Source organism: Urocitellus parryii, chromosome 11 (genome assembly GCF_045843805.1).
Source record: "Urocitellus parryii isolate mUroPar1 chromosome 11, mUroPar1.hap1, whole genome shotgun sequence".
NCBI classification, from domain to species: domain Eukaryota; kingdom Metazoa; phylum Chordata; class Mammalia; order Rodentia; family Sciuridae; genus Urocitellus; species Urocitellus parryii.
The window spans coordinates 41,039,503-41,053,842 of record NC_135541.1 but is presented as its reverse complement, the minus strand read 5'-3'; the positions used below and the strand labels follow the sequence as shown (position 1 = coordinate 41,053,842).

At 32.1% G+C, this 14,340-nt stretch overlaps 1 protein-coding gene across 1 annotated transcript in view; it reads left to right on the top strand.

Annotated features, from left to right (window-relative positions):
• Positions 1-14,340, top strand: part of Oma1 (OMA1 zinc metallopeptidase) — a 62,642-nt gene that overhangs the window by 12,003 nt on the left and 36,299 nt on the right. The window contains exons 3-7 of the mRNA XM_026382676.2: positions 820-1,048; positions 3,386-3,559; positions 3,657-3,764; positions 6,373-6,501; positions 9,049-9,123. Of these exons, the coding sequence (XP_026238461.1) occupies positions 820-1,048; positions 3,386-3,559; positions 3,657-3,764; positions 6,373-6,501; positions 9,049-9,123 (715 nt within the window). The remainder of the gene's footprint in view (positions 1-819; positions 1,049-3,385; positions 3,560-3,656; positions 3,765-6,372; positions 6,502-9,048; positions 9,124-14,340) is intronic.

The window sequence follows — 14,340 nt, the reverse complement described above, 5'->3', positions numbered from 1 at the left end:
AAGAAAACTTTTTATCCATTATTGAAAACATTACTTGTTGTCAAATGTTTATTGCCTGGTAGAAATTGGACCTTCTCAGATGTTATCTAGAAGATCTCCCATTTGCTTATTTATAGTGCTTCTGATCTTCTTTTTACCTCTCCTTTCTCCTGTTCTAGAGGGGGATAAAGGAGTTTCTGCTTCTGAACAATATTTATTTCCAAAATCAATGCTGAGGTAGTTTTCCTTATACCTTGCTGAAGCACTGGCCAGAACTCTGAGAAGCAGTGGGAAGAATAGTGGTTAAAGGTATAGATTTGTTGTACCGTAGTTCCTTATATGTTTATTTGGGCAATTTATCCCTATTAAGTGGTTAAATGGTCAGACTCTGGAATGTCATTGCCTTCATTGCCTGGCTTTCCTCTTATTACTCTGTGAACTTGCACAAATTGCTTAATTTCTTTGTGTCTCAATTTTCTGTAACATGGTTGTTAGGAAGATTAAATGAGATGACATCTGTGTAATGATTAAAAAGAGTGCTTTTTGTGTGGCAGATAGTCAATAAATGTTAATTAGGTAGTTGTAGTAAAATAATCAAATATCCTCATTTACTGAAGAAAAAATTCAAATGAGCATTAGAATTTTTAGCTATATCTCTATATAGTTGATTACTCTTTGATCTTTTAGCTAACAATTTTATACATTAAAAATCCATCTATACTGAGAAAATGATCAGAGATTCAAGTGTTTAATGACATAAAATTCTAGCACATGCATTTGCATTTTGATGATGTATGCTAGTACAGTTATCAGAACTTTGAACTTTTCTCTTTGCTCTAGGGGCATAAGGAAATGGTGGCAGGCACTTCCTCCTAACAAGAAGGAACTATTTAAAGAGAGTGTCAGGAGGAATAAATGGAAGTTATTCCTTGGTTTCACTGGCTTTGGATTGCTATTTGTAGTGTTTTATTTTACTCACTTGGAAGTGAGCCCAATCACAGGAAGAAGCAAGCTATTATTATTGGGGAAAGAGCATTTCAAACTTCTGTCAGAACTGGAATATGAAGCAGTAAGTAGTAAGAACTGTTTTTCATTAGATTGTTTACGATAATACTCAAAGCAGGAAAGTTTCATATATATGAAAGATGCACTGCTTTTTAAAGTTGTTGGAATGAAATAAATATCTTTTAGTTGTTGGAATGAAATTAACATTTTTTTTGCAAAAGTCCTGAGAACTTTCACATGTAGTATTCCCACTGTCTATATTGCTTTTTTTCCCCATTCACCCAATAACTCCTTCTCAGCATGTGTTACCTTTACTTTCTCAGGAAAGCCTGTCTTGATTATTCAGACTGGGATAGGCAGGGTGACTAGATCAGGCTCTAGGAGTTATCCTTCATTCACATTGAACTATGAACCTGCTCATTTGTAGTTGTGGCTGGTGCTCGGTGATAGTGGGGTTAGGTCTCTTACTTTGTCTTCTTTTATCTTATTGTATTTTTGTCTCAAAGAACATACAGGAGGGTAACTTCATTATTTATATAATTATTTACTTGTTAGTTTGTCTCCCTTATTGAACTAAGGTCAATGGGGCCAAGGACCTTGTCTGTTTTGTTTGGTGTTTTATCTTAAAGATTAGCATGTACATGAAGTGTGTTTAGTGTGAATTTATTGAGTGAACACATGTGTAGTGAGAATTTTTAATTGAAAGTCAAGTAAAGTAAATATTTTTTTTCTAAACATTCGCTTTGGCAATTGTATTTCCTGATGCAAAAAAAAAGGGGGGGGGGTGGGTGGGTGAGAATTCTAATTCTTAACTCCTTGAAAAGTATAATAACTCAGATAGTTAAACATTTTGTACCCTAGTGAGCTACTTGGGGATATCAATATTCTGTCTCTAATGCCTAGGGCATACCATGATATGTGCTTAGGTCTTTTTTTCCTTTTTTTTAAAGAGAGAGAGAGAGAGAGAGAGAGAGAGAGAGAGAGAGAGAGAGAGAGAATTTTAATATTTATTTATTAGTTTTCGGCGGACACAACATCTTTGTTTGTATGTGGTGCTGAGGATCGAACCCGGGCCGCACGCATGCCAGGCGAGCGTGCTACCGCTTGAGCCACATCCCTAGCCCAAAGGTCTTTTTTTTTTTAAATTGCAAATAAGCTGCTGAATTTATCAAAGAAAAGTTACCATTAAAATAAAAAATAATAATGACTTATCTCTGTAAAAATTGTTCTTAAGACTAATCTCTTATGAGAGTATATACAGAGACGTGAGATATTTTTTAGAATTTAGCCTAGTAGGCGACAATTTTGAGGAAAGTATTCTGGAAAGATTGAGGTGGGCTTTCTATTAGTGCATCTTATACCATTCATATTGCTAAGAAATTTTTAAAAATTATATATATGTGCTTCTACATGTGTATATACATATACATATAGCCATAGATACACTTGTCTTTTTTATTGTTTAATCTACAAATGTAATACCTCTGTGATAAAAATTAAAGCAAATGTTCTTTTAGAGATAAAGTATTATAATTACATATAATTGGAACTCCTTCAGATAGGTTCATAGTAGTTTTTTTTGTTTGTTTCAGCCAGTTTACATTGATGTATTATGCTTTAAAAATGTTAATTGATGCAAAGACTATTTTAATAGTCTTTAGAATATGGATTCTACAAAATATATGTTTTTAGTGAAGCTGAAAAAGAAGGTTGCTTACTTGTTGATTCATATGTGAACGACAACTTGGAAGTTAAAAGTAATATATTTAGAACATCCTTAGTTATCTCAGTATACTTGAAAGGATCTCACATGAATATAGCTTCAGAAAAAGTTCTTGAAACATGAGGTGGCTAGTTTTGATCAGCATCATATGGAGAAAATTATGTAACCATTAGTTCTGATATTTTAGTAATTCCCTTTCAATTTGTGTGAATAAATCACTTTAAAATGAATAAAACATCTTTTTAAAATTTTATTCTTCATATTAGTATTGGTATGTGGGGTGTTTTTCTAGTGAGTTATAAAATTAACTCTTATGTCTTGCTTTTTTATGTGAAATCTTTGTTTTCTGGGCAGTGTTTTGCTTTATAAAATACTTAGAAAAATAGAAATAAAATTTAAGCACTTTACTAGCATATAGGTTAATAGAATGAAATTTTGATTTCAACACATTTATGTGAAAAATATTCATATTAGAATTTGTTCCATTGTGAGAAACCACTTTGCCTTTCAATGAATAATTCAAATTTGAGAGATTTGAATGTTTAATATATACAAACTTTTACGTAATTAATACTTAAAATGTTCAACACTAAGTAGTCATGTAACTCTTTATGAAGCAATATAAATGTTTTGTAAAATTCTTTTACAATAAAGAATACTTTCATTTTAATTTTTTAGTGGATGGAAGAATTTAAGAATGATATGCTAACTGAGAAAGACCCTCGATATCTGACTGTTAAAGAAGTGGTACATCATCTAATTGAATGTAATAAGGATATCCCAGGGATCTCTGAGCTCAATTGGGTTATTCATGTGGTTGATTCTCCAGATATAAATGCCTTTGTGCTACCAGTAAGTAAATGTTTTCAAACACATTTTTATTGCTAAATTTAATATCCTTATATTTTATGTTGTTCTAATTGCTTGTATTATTTTCTTTATGGTGCAGAATGGACAAGTTTTTATTTTCACGGGCCTCTTAAATAGTGTAACTGATACGCATCAACTTTCCTTCCTTCTGGGTCATGAAATAGCACATGCAGTACTTGGGCATGCTGTAAGTACCTGAAGTGAATATTCAATTGTCAGAATATTGTTGCAAAGGTGGCAGGTTACATCTCTTCAAGAACTGAGTCTTTTAGTTTTCTGTTTTTAATGATGGAATTTTAGTATTTAGTAATTTCCTTATTCTGTTACCTAAAAAAAATGTGATTGGCTAATTTTGAGATTTTTTTATGATCTTCATACTTGATACTGAATCATTAGTGTTTCTTTTAAATACTATTTTTATTACCTTTCTCTTTTGCTAAAAAAGTAATTATTCTCAACCTCTAATTATTTCAAATTAGATTTTAAACTTTCCATGGTTATTAACATACATATAATCTAGTCAGAAAATTAATTATATAAAATGATATTACTATTGAAGTGTGAAAACTAGTTTTCTTTTTGTTCATTCTCAGAGGATAGCTTAGAGAATCTGTGAAAATATCTAGAATGATAGGCCATATATAATTAATGCAAAGTAATAATGATACCTTGTCATCTTACAGTTTACCAAGGTTTTTAATATGTATCTTTTCATTCATAACTTTAATACCTCATGAAGTATATATTTATTATCTCTATTTTATATATGAGGATTGGTATTTAAAAAGACTCTAAATAACACAACATGACAAAGTGACTGACTTGGGAATTTAAAATAGGTCTTCTGCTTACAAGTCCAGCATTTCTTCCTTTTACCACAGTTACCTGTTTGTTGGCAGAACTTTTTAAAATACATTATAGAATTCAGGTTGATTTATGGTCTTTTGATTACACATCTATTTGACTTGGTATGAGTCCAGGAAAATAACATATACTTGTTTTATTCCTTTTTAAATTACCACTCATTAAAAAATATGAATGGCTCTTTTGTCCACATAATTAGAGAGAAGTATATTTTCTTTAATTGAAAACCTGAAAGCAAATAGTGAAAGGATTATGAAATACTAAATCAGAAGTGCAAGTAATGTTAATCTCAAATGGAAACAATAATGTTTATGTTCCTTCTAAAAGTCTTCTTAAATTCTGCCTATTCCTAGAGTAATAAGAAAATAAGATAGGTCAAAGTTGTGCTTTTTCTGAAGTGCAAATAGTAATTTTCTCCCTTATTTCCTCAAAGTTAAAGGAAAATTTAAAAATTGTTTTTTTAAAATATGTACAAAAATAAGTCTAAGCAATTGTTAGTGTCATTATATGCACTCTGTCTTCCAATTAATGTTGTCATAATCACAAAAATAAATCAATCTGGCCACTTTAACATTTAAAAGCTTTTATTATTCATTATGTTTTTCTGGAATCTAGTTCAATGTCTCATTCTCATTATATTGTTGTTATCTTTGTCAGTGCAAGAACAGTAATTAGATGAGACATAAAATGCAAATAGCACCCTTCATAGAAAATAGTTATTAATACTTCTATTGCAGAGGTCTTTATTATATGAACACATTTTTCTCTTTTGGGAGTCTAATTTTAATTAAATCTAACTTTTTATGATGTTTTCTTTGTTTTACAAATACACAATTTTTTAAAAATTTCTAGTTTTCTAAGACTGTGTAGTGGTAATCATATTCTTTAGTAATTAATAGCAAGGACTTTCTTTTCCATAATGGCTTCATTATTTTAAGTTTCACTCTTTCATGTTAAAAAAATCCTGTACTTGTTTTTCATAGGGCACAGTTCTTATAATGAAGCAAAGTGTGTTTTGTGATGAAAGATGATATTTTTGAAGAATATAGTCCAAGTCATTGCTTTTAGTTTTCAGGCATGTTTCATATGTTCAAGTTAATAACTGCTATGTTATCATTCTCAGCATTACATTAACATTTACTAATCAACATCAGTAGCAAACAAGAAACAATCCAGTTTATTAAACTTATATTATACGTTACTATTCAAAACAACTATATTATGTATAACCTTATTTGGTTACTTTTATAGGTAAATACAAAAACTCAACCTAATTCTCTGGTGAGGGATACTAAAATTACAAAATTGACAACTTGTATAAATCAATCATACTTTCCTATATTAGATCATAAAGACCAAAAGACTTTTATTTAAAATAAACTTCCAGTCTTTTTCTGAATTATTCCTTACTTTAACTGCTTCATATGTTAGGTAGTGCTTAGTCTTTATCCAAAAATGTAAGTATAATAAACACATTTATTTTATGTTTAAAAAGATTTATGATTGTATTAGAAACTAAAACTTACTGGGTCTGTCTGATTTCTGGTCCTTTCACTAATAAAGGTGTGAATTTGGGCAGTATTTTTAAGGGCCTTCTCCATCTCAGTTTCATTATCTATAAAATAGGAGTAATTTAACCTGTTTCACAGTATTGTGCTGTTAATATAAGAAACTGTAGATTAATGAACCTGTCATTGTCTGACTTGATAGTAAGTAGTGCATTAAGTGCATGACTATGTAAGTAAGGGACAGGAAAAAGAGACTGGGAAGGATATGCACACAGAAGAAAGAGAAGTAAGGTTTTTATTTGTTGAGGACCACTTAAACACATGCAGTTATTTAATGTGATTACACATGATAACTAGAAAATATAAACACACTGTCTCAATTTATTGAATGTAATTTTTCACTTTTTTTTTTATTGTTCTCAGGCGGAAAAGGCTAGCTTGGTTCATTTACTGGATTTCCTTGGTATGATTTTTCTCACAATGATTTGGGCCATTTGTCCACGAGATAGTTTGGCAATTTTGGGCCAGTGGATACAGTCTAAACTGCAGGAGGTAAGTCTGAGATAATAACTTGAATTTATAAGGGTTATTTGCGGATATCTTAATACTATTGTGAAGCAACAAATACCAGAGATGTTTCCACTTTTAGGGTGGAAATTTGATATTTAATATTTATTTTATTTAATATTTAATTTAACATGGGTATTGAATTTTAGTGTCTTATGTTTACTTGTTTTAGGGAATATTCTTATATGAGAATTTAAGGAATGCTACATCTCTCAAATAAGTGATGCGTATGGATGGTTTAAAAGGGTTAGGTAATTTTTAGCTAATATCTTTTTTTCACATAGTTGTTGGTCTTACAGAGAGAAAGCATAGTCCATGAACTCTTTCTTTCATTCTGTTACTGTAGTGTACTGACTCCCTTATCCCCCAGATATTTTTGTTTTGGGGGAAAACTCTTCAAAGAAATCTCTAAACTTTAATGATATAGGGTTGCTAAGCTGCTTTATCACCCTCTCCTGCTCACTTCCATTTAAACTTACATTGCCTCAAAAATATTGAAAGGACAGTCTTACTAGGTATTTGTTAACTTTGGTTCTTAGTGCTTATGTGTAATGATAATCTCAAATGTATTAAGTCTTTCATTTTGTTTAAAAAGCTGCATTACTGAAAGTAGGTCTTGTAATCTTCATAAGTACTTTGTTAACCATGATTAACTATTTTACATTTTTCTTTATTTCTTCTTGTCCTGGGAGGTTTGGTTATTTAGGCACAATCTGTCATTTGTTTATTTAATGTTGTGGAGCACCCATCAGAGTGCCATCTGGGTGTTGTTCAAATCTAATGTTCAGAATTCTCTGAGACAAATTGCTTTTGAGACTCAATAACTAAGGCTTTTATTTAGAGTTCTCCTATCACTTGGCTTCATTTATATTGAAGTAAAGGTTCTCAAAGGGAAAAAAAGAAGGAATGGTTATTGCTTAGATTTTAGGATCTCACATTTTGGACCTTTGTTTCTGTCACTGACCTGCTGGAATGTCAGAGGAGTTCATGTGGTCTTCCCCAACCCATCCATCTATAGATTACTTTTTCTGTGGTGGAATCAGATTTGGTTATAATAAAGATATCTTGTAGCTGTTTCTTGAAATTCTTGACGAAGCCTGCCTTTTTATGGTAATTCTTTAATTCAATAATTAAATTGAAAATAGAAGAGAGATGACTTTTGTTTGAATTCTTTTCCCCTCAAAACTTTTGGTGACACATATTTTTCTCTCTATAAAGCCCTGCTCACTGTGACTGGGAAGGAGAAAGGAATGCTGATAGTAAAATTGTTAGGGAGTGGGAATTGCCTACATTCATTTGCTGTGGCTATTGAATACTACACTTAATGACAGGATTTCTCAATCTCAGAACTAGACTTGTTTGTTGTGGGGAGTTTTCCTGTGCCTTGTAGTTATCAGGGTCTTTTCCTAGTTGTGACGATCAAAAAGTCTGCACTTAACAAATGTCCCTGGGGGACAGAGTGATAACAGATTGAGAATACTAATTTAAAGCATTTAGCACAGTCCTTGTCATAAAGTAAGGACACGGTAAATATGAGCTATTGATTTTATTATTGCTTCATTTAATTCTCTTTGTAAATCTAGGAATTTGGTGCTTGCTGTTATTAGTTCCATTTTACATATGATACTACTGGTTCTCCTTTTAAAGCCAATGTTTTAAATTGGTATTTTATGAGTAGACTCAATGCGACACATGAAGTCTGCTCATGAGAGTGAAGAGACTGTGATGTCGTTTACCAACCTAAAAGAGATATGATTGGGAAGAAAAAAATTCACATCTAATGATCACATACTGTTTTCAGATTGATTATTTTTAGTCATCACAAACACGTTGCTATGTTTGAAAAATCGTTTCCCCAATTAATAGCTCTTTTCTCAAAGAAAAAATGCCTATTGATCTGTCCTTTACAAAGTTTTAGTATTTACTGAAAATTAGAATTTAACTGAAAAGCATTCTCATAAATATAAGTAATTGGGAAAATAAAAGTTATAATATCTAATTCTTAAAAAATTGAAGTCAGATGAAAATTTCATTTTCCTAACAATACTTAGAAATTAAGATAATTTATCAAAGAAACAAAGTTCTGCTATATTGTTAATTTTCTTACTGAAATAAATCTTCTAATAGTATCACTGGTTATTATGGACTTATATTTTTTAATTTCATTTTAAACTGCAATATCAAAATGTTCTTTGGTCATATTAAGAGCTTGCATTAATAAGCTTTCTTAGAGATCCCTCTACTCAGTGGAGATTATAATTGGAAAACAGATATAATGATACTATTGACTGTCCAGAAATTTGTAGGCATGTTTTTTTTTCTATTTTTCCTTGTTTTTAAAGTATTAATCTGATGGAAGAAATAAAGGTTCCTTTTATGTTTTATACCATGGTGTTCTTTAAAGATGTAGGAAGTATAGAAATTTTATCCTAGATACTCTCTGAAATTGATTTTTAAAAATTTCATTTTGTTATTTCTTTTGTCAAAAAACAAATTACCTTAATGGAATTTTTCTATCATATTTCTTCTTAGTATATGTTTGATAGACCATACAGTAGAGCACTGGAAGCTGAAGCTGATCAAATTGGACTACAGTTTGCTGCAAAGGTAAAGTGATTATTAGTTGAAAGTAGTGTTCTTCACATAGTAAAAGATAAATGTGTGTTGTCTTAATGTTTGGCATGGGCAGAGATTAAGAATTAAAATATATTAATCCTAAATATTTATCAGCTTCCCATTACTACAACAAAATACCAGAGTCAGCTAATTTCAAATGAGAAGAGGTTTATGTAGTTTGTAATTTTGGAGGTTCAAAAACATCATGCCTGCATTGACTGAGTTCTGGTGTGGGTAGATGATGGTGACATGTCATGTCAGAAGCGTGCATAGAAGCAAAGTGGTAATATCTATAATGGAAGTAGAGAGAAAGAGAGGACAGGTGAGGTCTCACAATCTCATTCAAGGACACACCCCCAGTGACTTAGGGATCTCCAATTTGTTCCCACCTTCTAAATGTTCCACTACCTCCCAGTAATGCCACCTGGGGTCCAAGCATTTAATGGTAATGGACTCTTGGGTGTCATTCAGACCTTATCCAAACCATAGTCCCCTATGTAATTTTCATTAATCTGTAGAATTTGAAGATTGTCACCTTTGCAAGAATGCAAACTAAAGATGTTCACTTAACCCCCTCCTATATATGAGGTTTTGTTATGTCTTTAACAGAATATGTAAGATTATATAAAAAAGTCTTAATCTTTTATTGGAAAGAGTTTTTTGCATGTTACATTATTTGATTACAGACATGAATTATGTAAATTGAAAATTTTAAACGTAGGGATAAGTAATGTCTTGATCTCCTTGCTCTATAGCCAGGAATGGTGGCACATGCCGTTAATCCCAGTGCCTTGAGAGGCTGAGGCAGGAGAATGAGGTCAGTCTCAGCAACTTACCAAGGCCCTAAGCAACTCAGGGAGATCATGTCTCTAAATAAAATATAATAAAGGGCTGGGGATGTGACTCAGAGGTTAAGTGCCCATGAGTTCAATTCCCAGTACCAAAGAAACAACAACAACAACAAAAATAACCAGTCAACCCCCCAAAAAACCTAAAAAAAAAAACCCCAAAATCTTGCTCTCCCTAGAAAGCTAATGCAGTCTTTAGTTTCCTCCTGTCCTTGCGTTTCTGATCTAAGGAGGCTCTTTGAGTAAATAAGATGATGTATAGCTGTTACCCCACCCAGAGAAAGGCTAATCCTATTGTAGCTATGATTCTGATTGAGCAAAATGTTTTTACATTTTTACATACACGTAAATAGATGTATAAAGGAATAGGCATTCAGTGTGTTTTTGTTGTAGCAGGTGCCTTTTTTTTTCTTTACTTAAATTGGTTTTGTTTCTCTCCTGAATGGACACTTCTTGCCTAACTACTATTTTAATCACCTGTAATAACGAGTTCCTGAATTTAACATTAGAAGTAAAAGTGTAGTTTTAATAAAAATGAGTATAAACAATGCCACTTCACATATTAAGTTCAAGTTTTATTTGATCCTTTGTTAAGTTTCCAGTAGTTATTATTATTAAAATTACTATTACTTGAACCTCTCATAATGAGTTTTATAGTTTAATTTTATAAATCAAGATATTACTCATTTACAAACCAGAAGTCATTATTTGAATATTAAGTAAGTAAAATTAAGTGAATTTTCAGACTGCATACATTAAGATTCCCAAATAAGGAGTGATAGATATGCTATATCAAGACCTTTCTAATTTTAATGTATTATGGTCTGTCAGATTTTCCCTTTATATTGTGTGTTCTTTGTTCTTGATAAGAAACCTTGTTGATCTCAATAAATTGTGCCTGCTTAATTTCCAAGAAACTTCTTTATTATCTTTTTCATACCATATAAGAGGCTAAGATAATTTTTTTCTATATGGATAGCTAGTAGAGTTGGCACCATTTATTGATGAGTCATCTTTTCTTCACCACACTTCAGTATCTTTTTGTTTTAAAGGTGGTGGTATATCTGGGGTCTATTTTCTGGACTCATTATTCTCTCCCATACCACATCATTACTATGTTTTTGTAATAAATGTTGACATCTGATAGCTTTTGTCCTCCAGTGTTTTGCAAGATGGATTCGGCTATTCTTGGACCTTTGCATTTTCATTTGAGTTTTAGAATCAGCTTTAAATTATACAACTGTTTACAAAGCATGCCTAGAATTTTTATTAGAATTGCATTGCATTTATACATCAATTTGGGGACAACTGCGTCCTGCACAGGCAATGGGAATGGGATTCCCCTCTGTGGAATGGGTTGACTGAGAAATAAAAGCTAAGAAAAATAGAACGACGACAAAAATCTCAAGACACAGAAAATATTTTCAAAAAGTTGGGGTGAGATGGGCAAGCCAACCAGCAGATCAAGCTTCTAGACTAAAAGGCAAAATGGAGCCCACGTCTGCTTTATTTATATTGGGGGACATCAAAGGCCTTCCATAGAATGTTCTTCTCCAAAAAATGTTGAAGGTGGGCTGCCCAGTTCCCAATGGGTTGTGCCCATCTCTAGAGAGACTGTGAGAGATTTTCCTAGCTGAACAAAGATAAAGGTCATGGTCATGTGCCTTGGGCAGTCTATTGCATGGGAGAGTCAGGGATAGGGATAGTCCCCAAGGTTAAACCTGAAATCTCCCTGACTACATGCCAAGATCCTCATGTGTTTTTTACAGGTGGTGCCCTGTAGTCTACCATATTGATTTTCTCATCCACAAATATGATATATTTATCTATTTATTTAGATGTTTTTAAATTTTTCTCAGTAATGTTTTGAAGAGTTTTTGTATGTAGGACTCAGACATATTTGGTTAGATTTATTGTTAAATGTGTGATGTTATGATAGATAGTTCTATCTATAAGCAATTTATTTTTAAAATGACACTATCATTTATTTATATAGCTAACTTGGTATTCAGCAATCTATTTCTTACTTTCCAGTCTGTATACTTTTTTCCTGCCTTATTGTAATAGCAAGAAACTTCAGATGATAGGCAACTTCGTTTCTTCTGGATCTTAGAGTATTTTGCCATTAATTATGATGTGTGTTTTAAGCTTTTTATAGAGACTTTTTATCAGATGAAAATTTCCCTTTTAATATTTTAAGTGATTTTTAAAAATTATAAATATTATATTTTATCAAATGTATTTGCTACATTTACTGAGAGGATTATGTGATTTTTCTCCTAATCTGTTAGTGAGGCAAATTACATTGATTTTATTTTAAAGTAGTCAAACTTTTACTTGTAGAAATAAACTGGATTTTGTCATTTATATTACTCTTTAATATGTTGCTTGAATTAGTTTGCTGATATATATTTTGAATGTTTATGTTTATAGGAGATGGTAGCCTGGAATTTTCTTTTCTTATAATGTTTTTCTCAGTTTTTGGTATCAAGGTTGTACTGACGTAATAAAGTGAGTTGGGAAGTGAACTTAATTTTCTATTCTCTGGAAGACAAGAATTGTAAGAAATGTAATGAAATGAAAGAAGTGTAATGTTAATCTTTCTATAAGAGTAGCATTATTTATTTTTTAAATGTTTGGATAATTCATAGGTAAAGCCACTTGGTTCTACAGATCTCTTTGTGGGATTGTTTTAAATTATGGGCTTAGTCTCAATAGATGTAGAAGTATTCAGTTTTCTATTGCTTGTGTCAGTTTCTGTTGCTTGTTTCCTCTAGGAATTTGTTTAAATTGGTATAAAATTATTTTAATATATTATTCCTATATTTTTAATGTCTAAAGGATACCTGTATTTTACATACTAAATTTTAAATAACCTCCTGGTTCCTAATATTGGTGATCTGTGCTCTATCTTTTTTTCTAGATTTTATCACTTTCATTAATCTTTTCAAAAACAATCTTTTGGTTTTATGTAATTTCTTTATTATATGTTTGTTTTCTATTATATAGTTACTTTTCCTATCTTTATTAATTTTTTTTCAGGTTTCATATGCTCTTCTTTTCCATTGTTTCTTAAAAGGATAGTTATTGATTTTTTAAAATTCTGTTTTGCTTTTAACACACATGCTCTTTAACTTACAGTGGGGTTACATCTTTATTAACCTGTCAGAAGTTGAAAAATATGCTGTGGTTTGGAAGTGTCCCCCAGAGGCCCAGGTATTAGAGACTTGGTCCCCAGCCCATGGTGCTATTGGGAGGTGGGCCTATTGAGAAAAAGTTAGATCACTGGAAGCATGCCCTTGAGGGAAATATTGGGACTCTGGCTCCTTCCTCTTTTGCTTTCTGTTGCCATGAGGTGAACAGACCTCTTCTTCCATATGCTCCTCCCATGATGTATTGTGTCTCCACAGGCTCAAAGCTACAAGGCCAAGTGACCATGGCCGAAACCTCTGAAACTGTATGCCAAAATCAGTCTTTCCTCCATTTAAGTTGATTATGTCAGGTATTTTGTCACAGTGACAGAAAATTGACTAACAGCTCATTACACCTAACTTTTTAACCATCATAGCTTAGTAGTTCAGTGCCTTTTACCATATTTGTGACTTACCTTTGTGGTCATGTGTCTGGCTGGGAACTGTGACTCTGCTGCTGCCCAGGCTCATTAGAGTACCCTATATATATTGCTAGTCCAGGAAAAGATAAAAATTTGAAGTGTGATTTCTCCTGAATGCCTATCACTAACAATATCCTCTAGTCAAAAAAACTCCAAGTTAAACCATTGTAAGTTGAGGACTATGTATATATTCAAGGATATCCTTTAGGGGAATCTTTGCTTGTCACATTGCAGGAATTAATATGCATTTTTTTCTTTAGTTTAAAATATATTCTTGTTTTCATTGTGGTTTTCTCTTTAACTCTTGGATTATTTAGAGGTTTATTGCTTAATTTTTAATCATTTCATGATTCTGTGGTTACCTTTTGTTTTTGACTTCTAAATTAATTACACTGATTAGAGAATATGCTGAATGATTAATGTTATTGTTTGTATATGAGGTGTCCCCCCAGAACTCCTGTGTTGATGCAGGAATGTTCAGAGATAAAATGACTGGGATTGTGAGAGCTGTAACCTAATCTGGCAATCTTAGTTTGAATGGACTAGCTTGCTAACTGTAGGCAGATGGGCATGGCTGGGGGTGGGCATCTTCCCTGTGACCCTTTCCCCCACAGTTCTCTGCTTCCTGACCTGAACAGCTTTCCTCTGCTGGGCCCTTCTTACCTTGATCTCAGAGAAATGGCATCGACTGTCTATGGATTGAGGACTTTGAAACTGTGAACTCCAAATAAACTTTTCTTTCTCCAA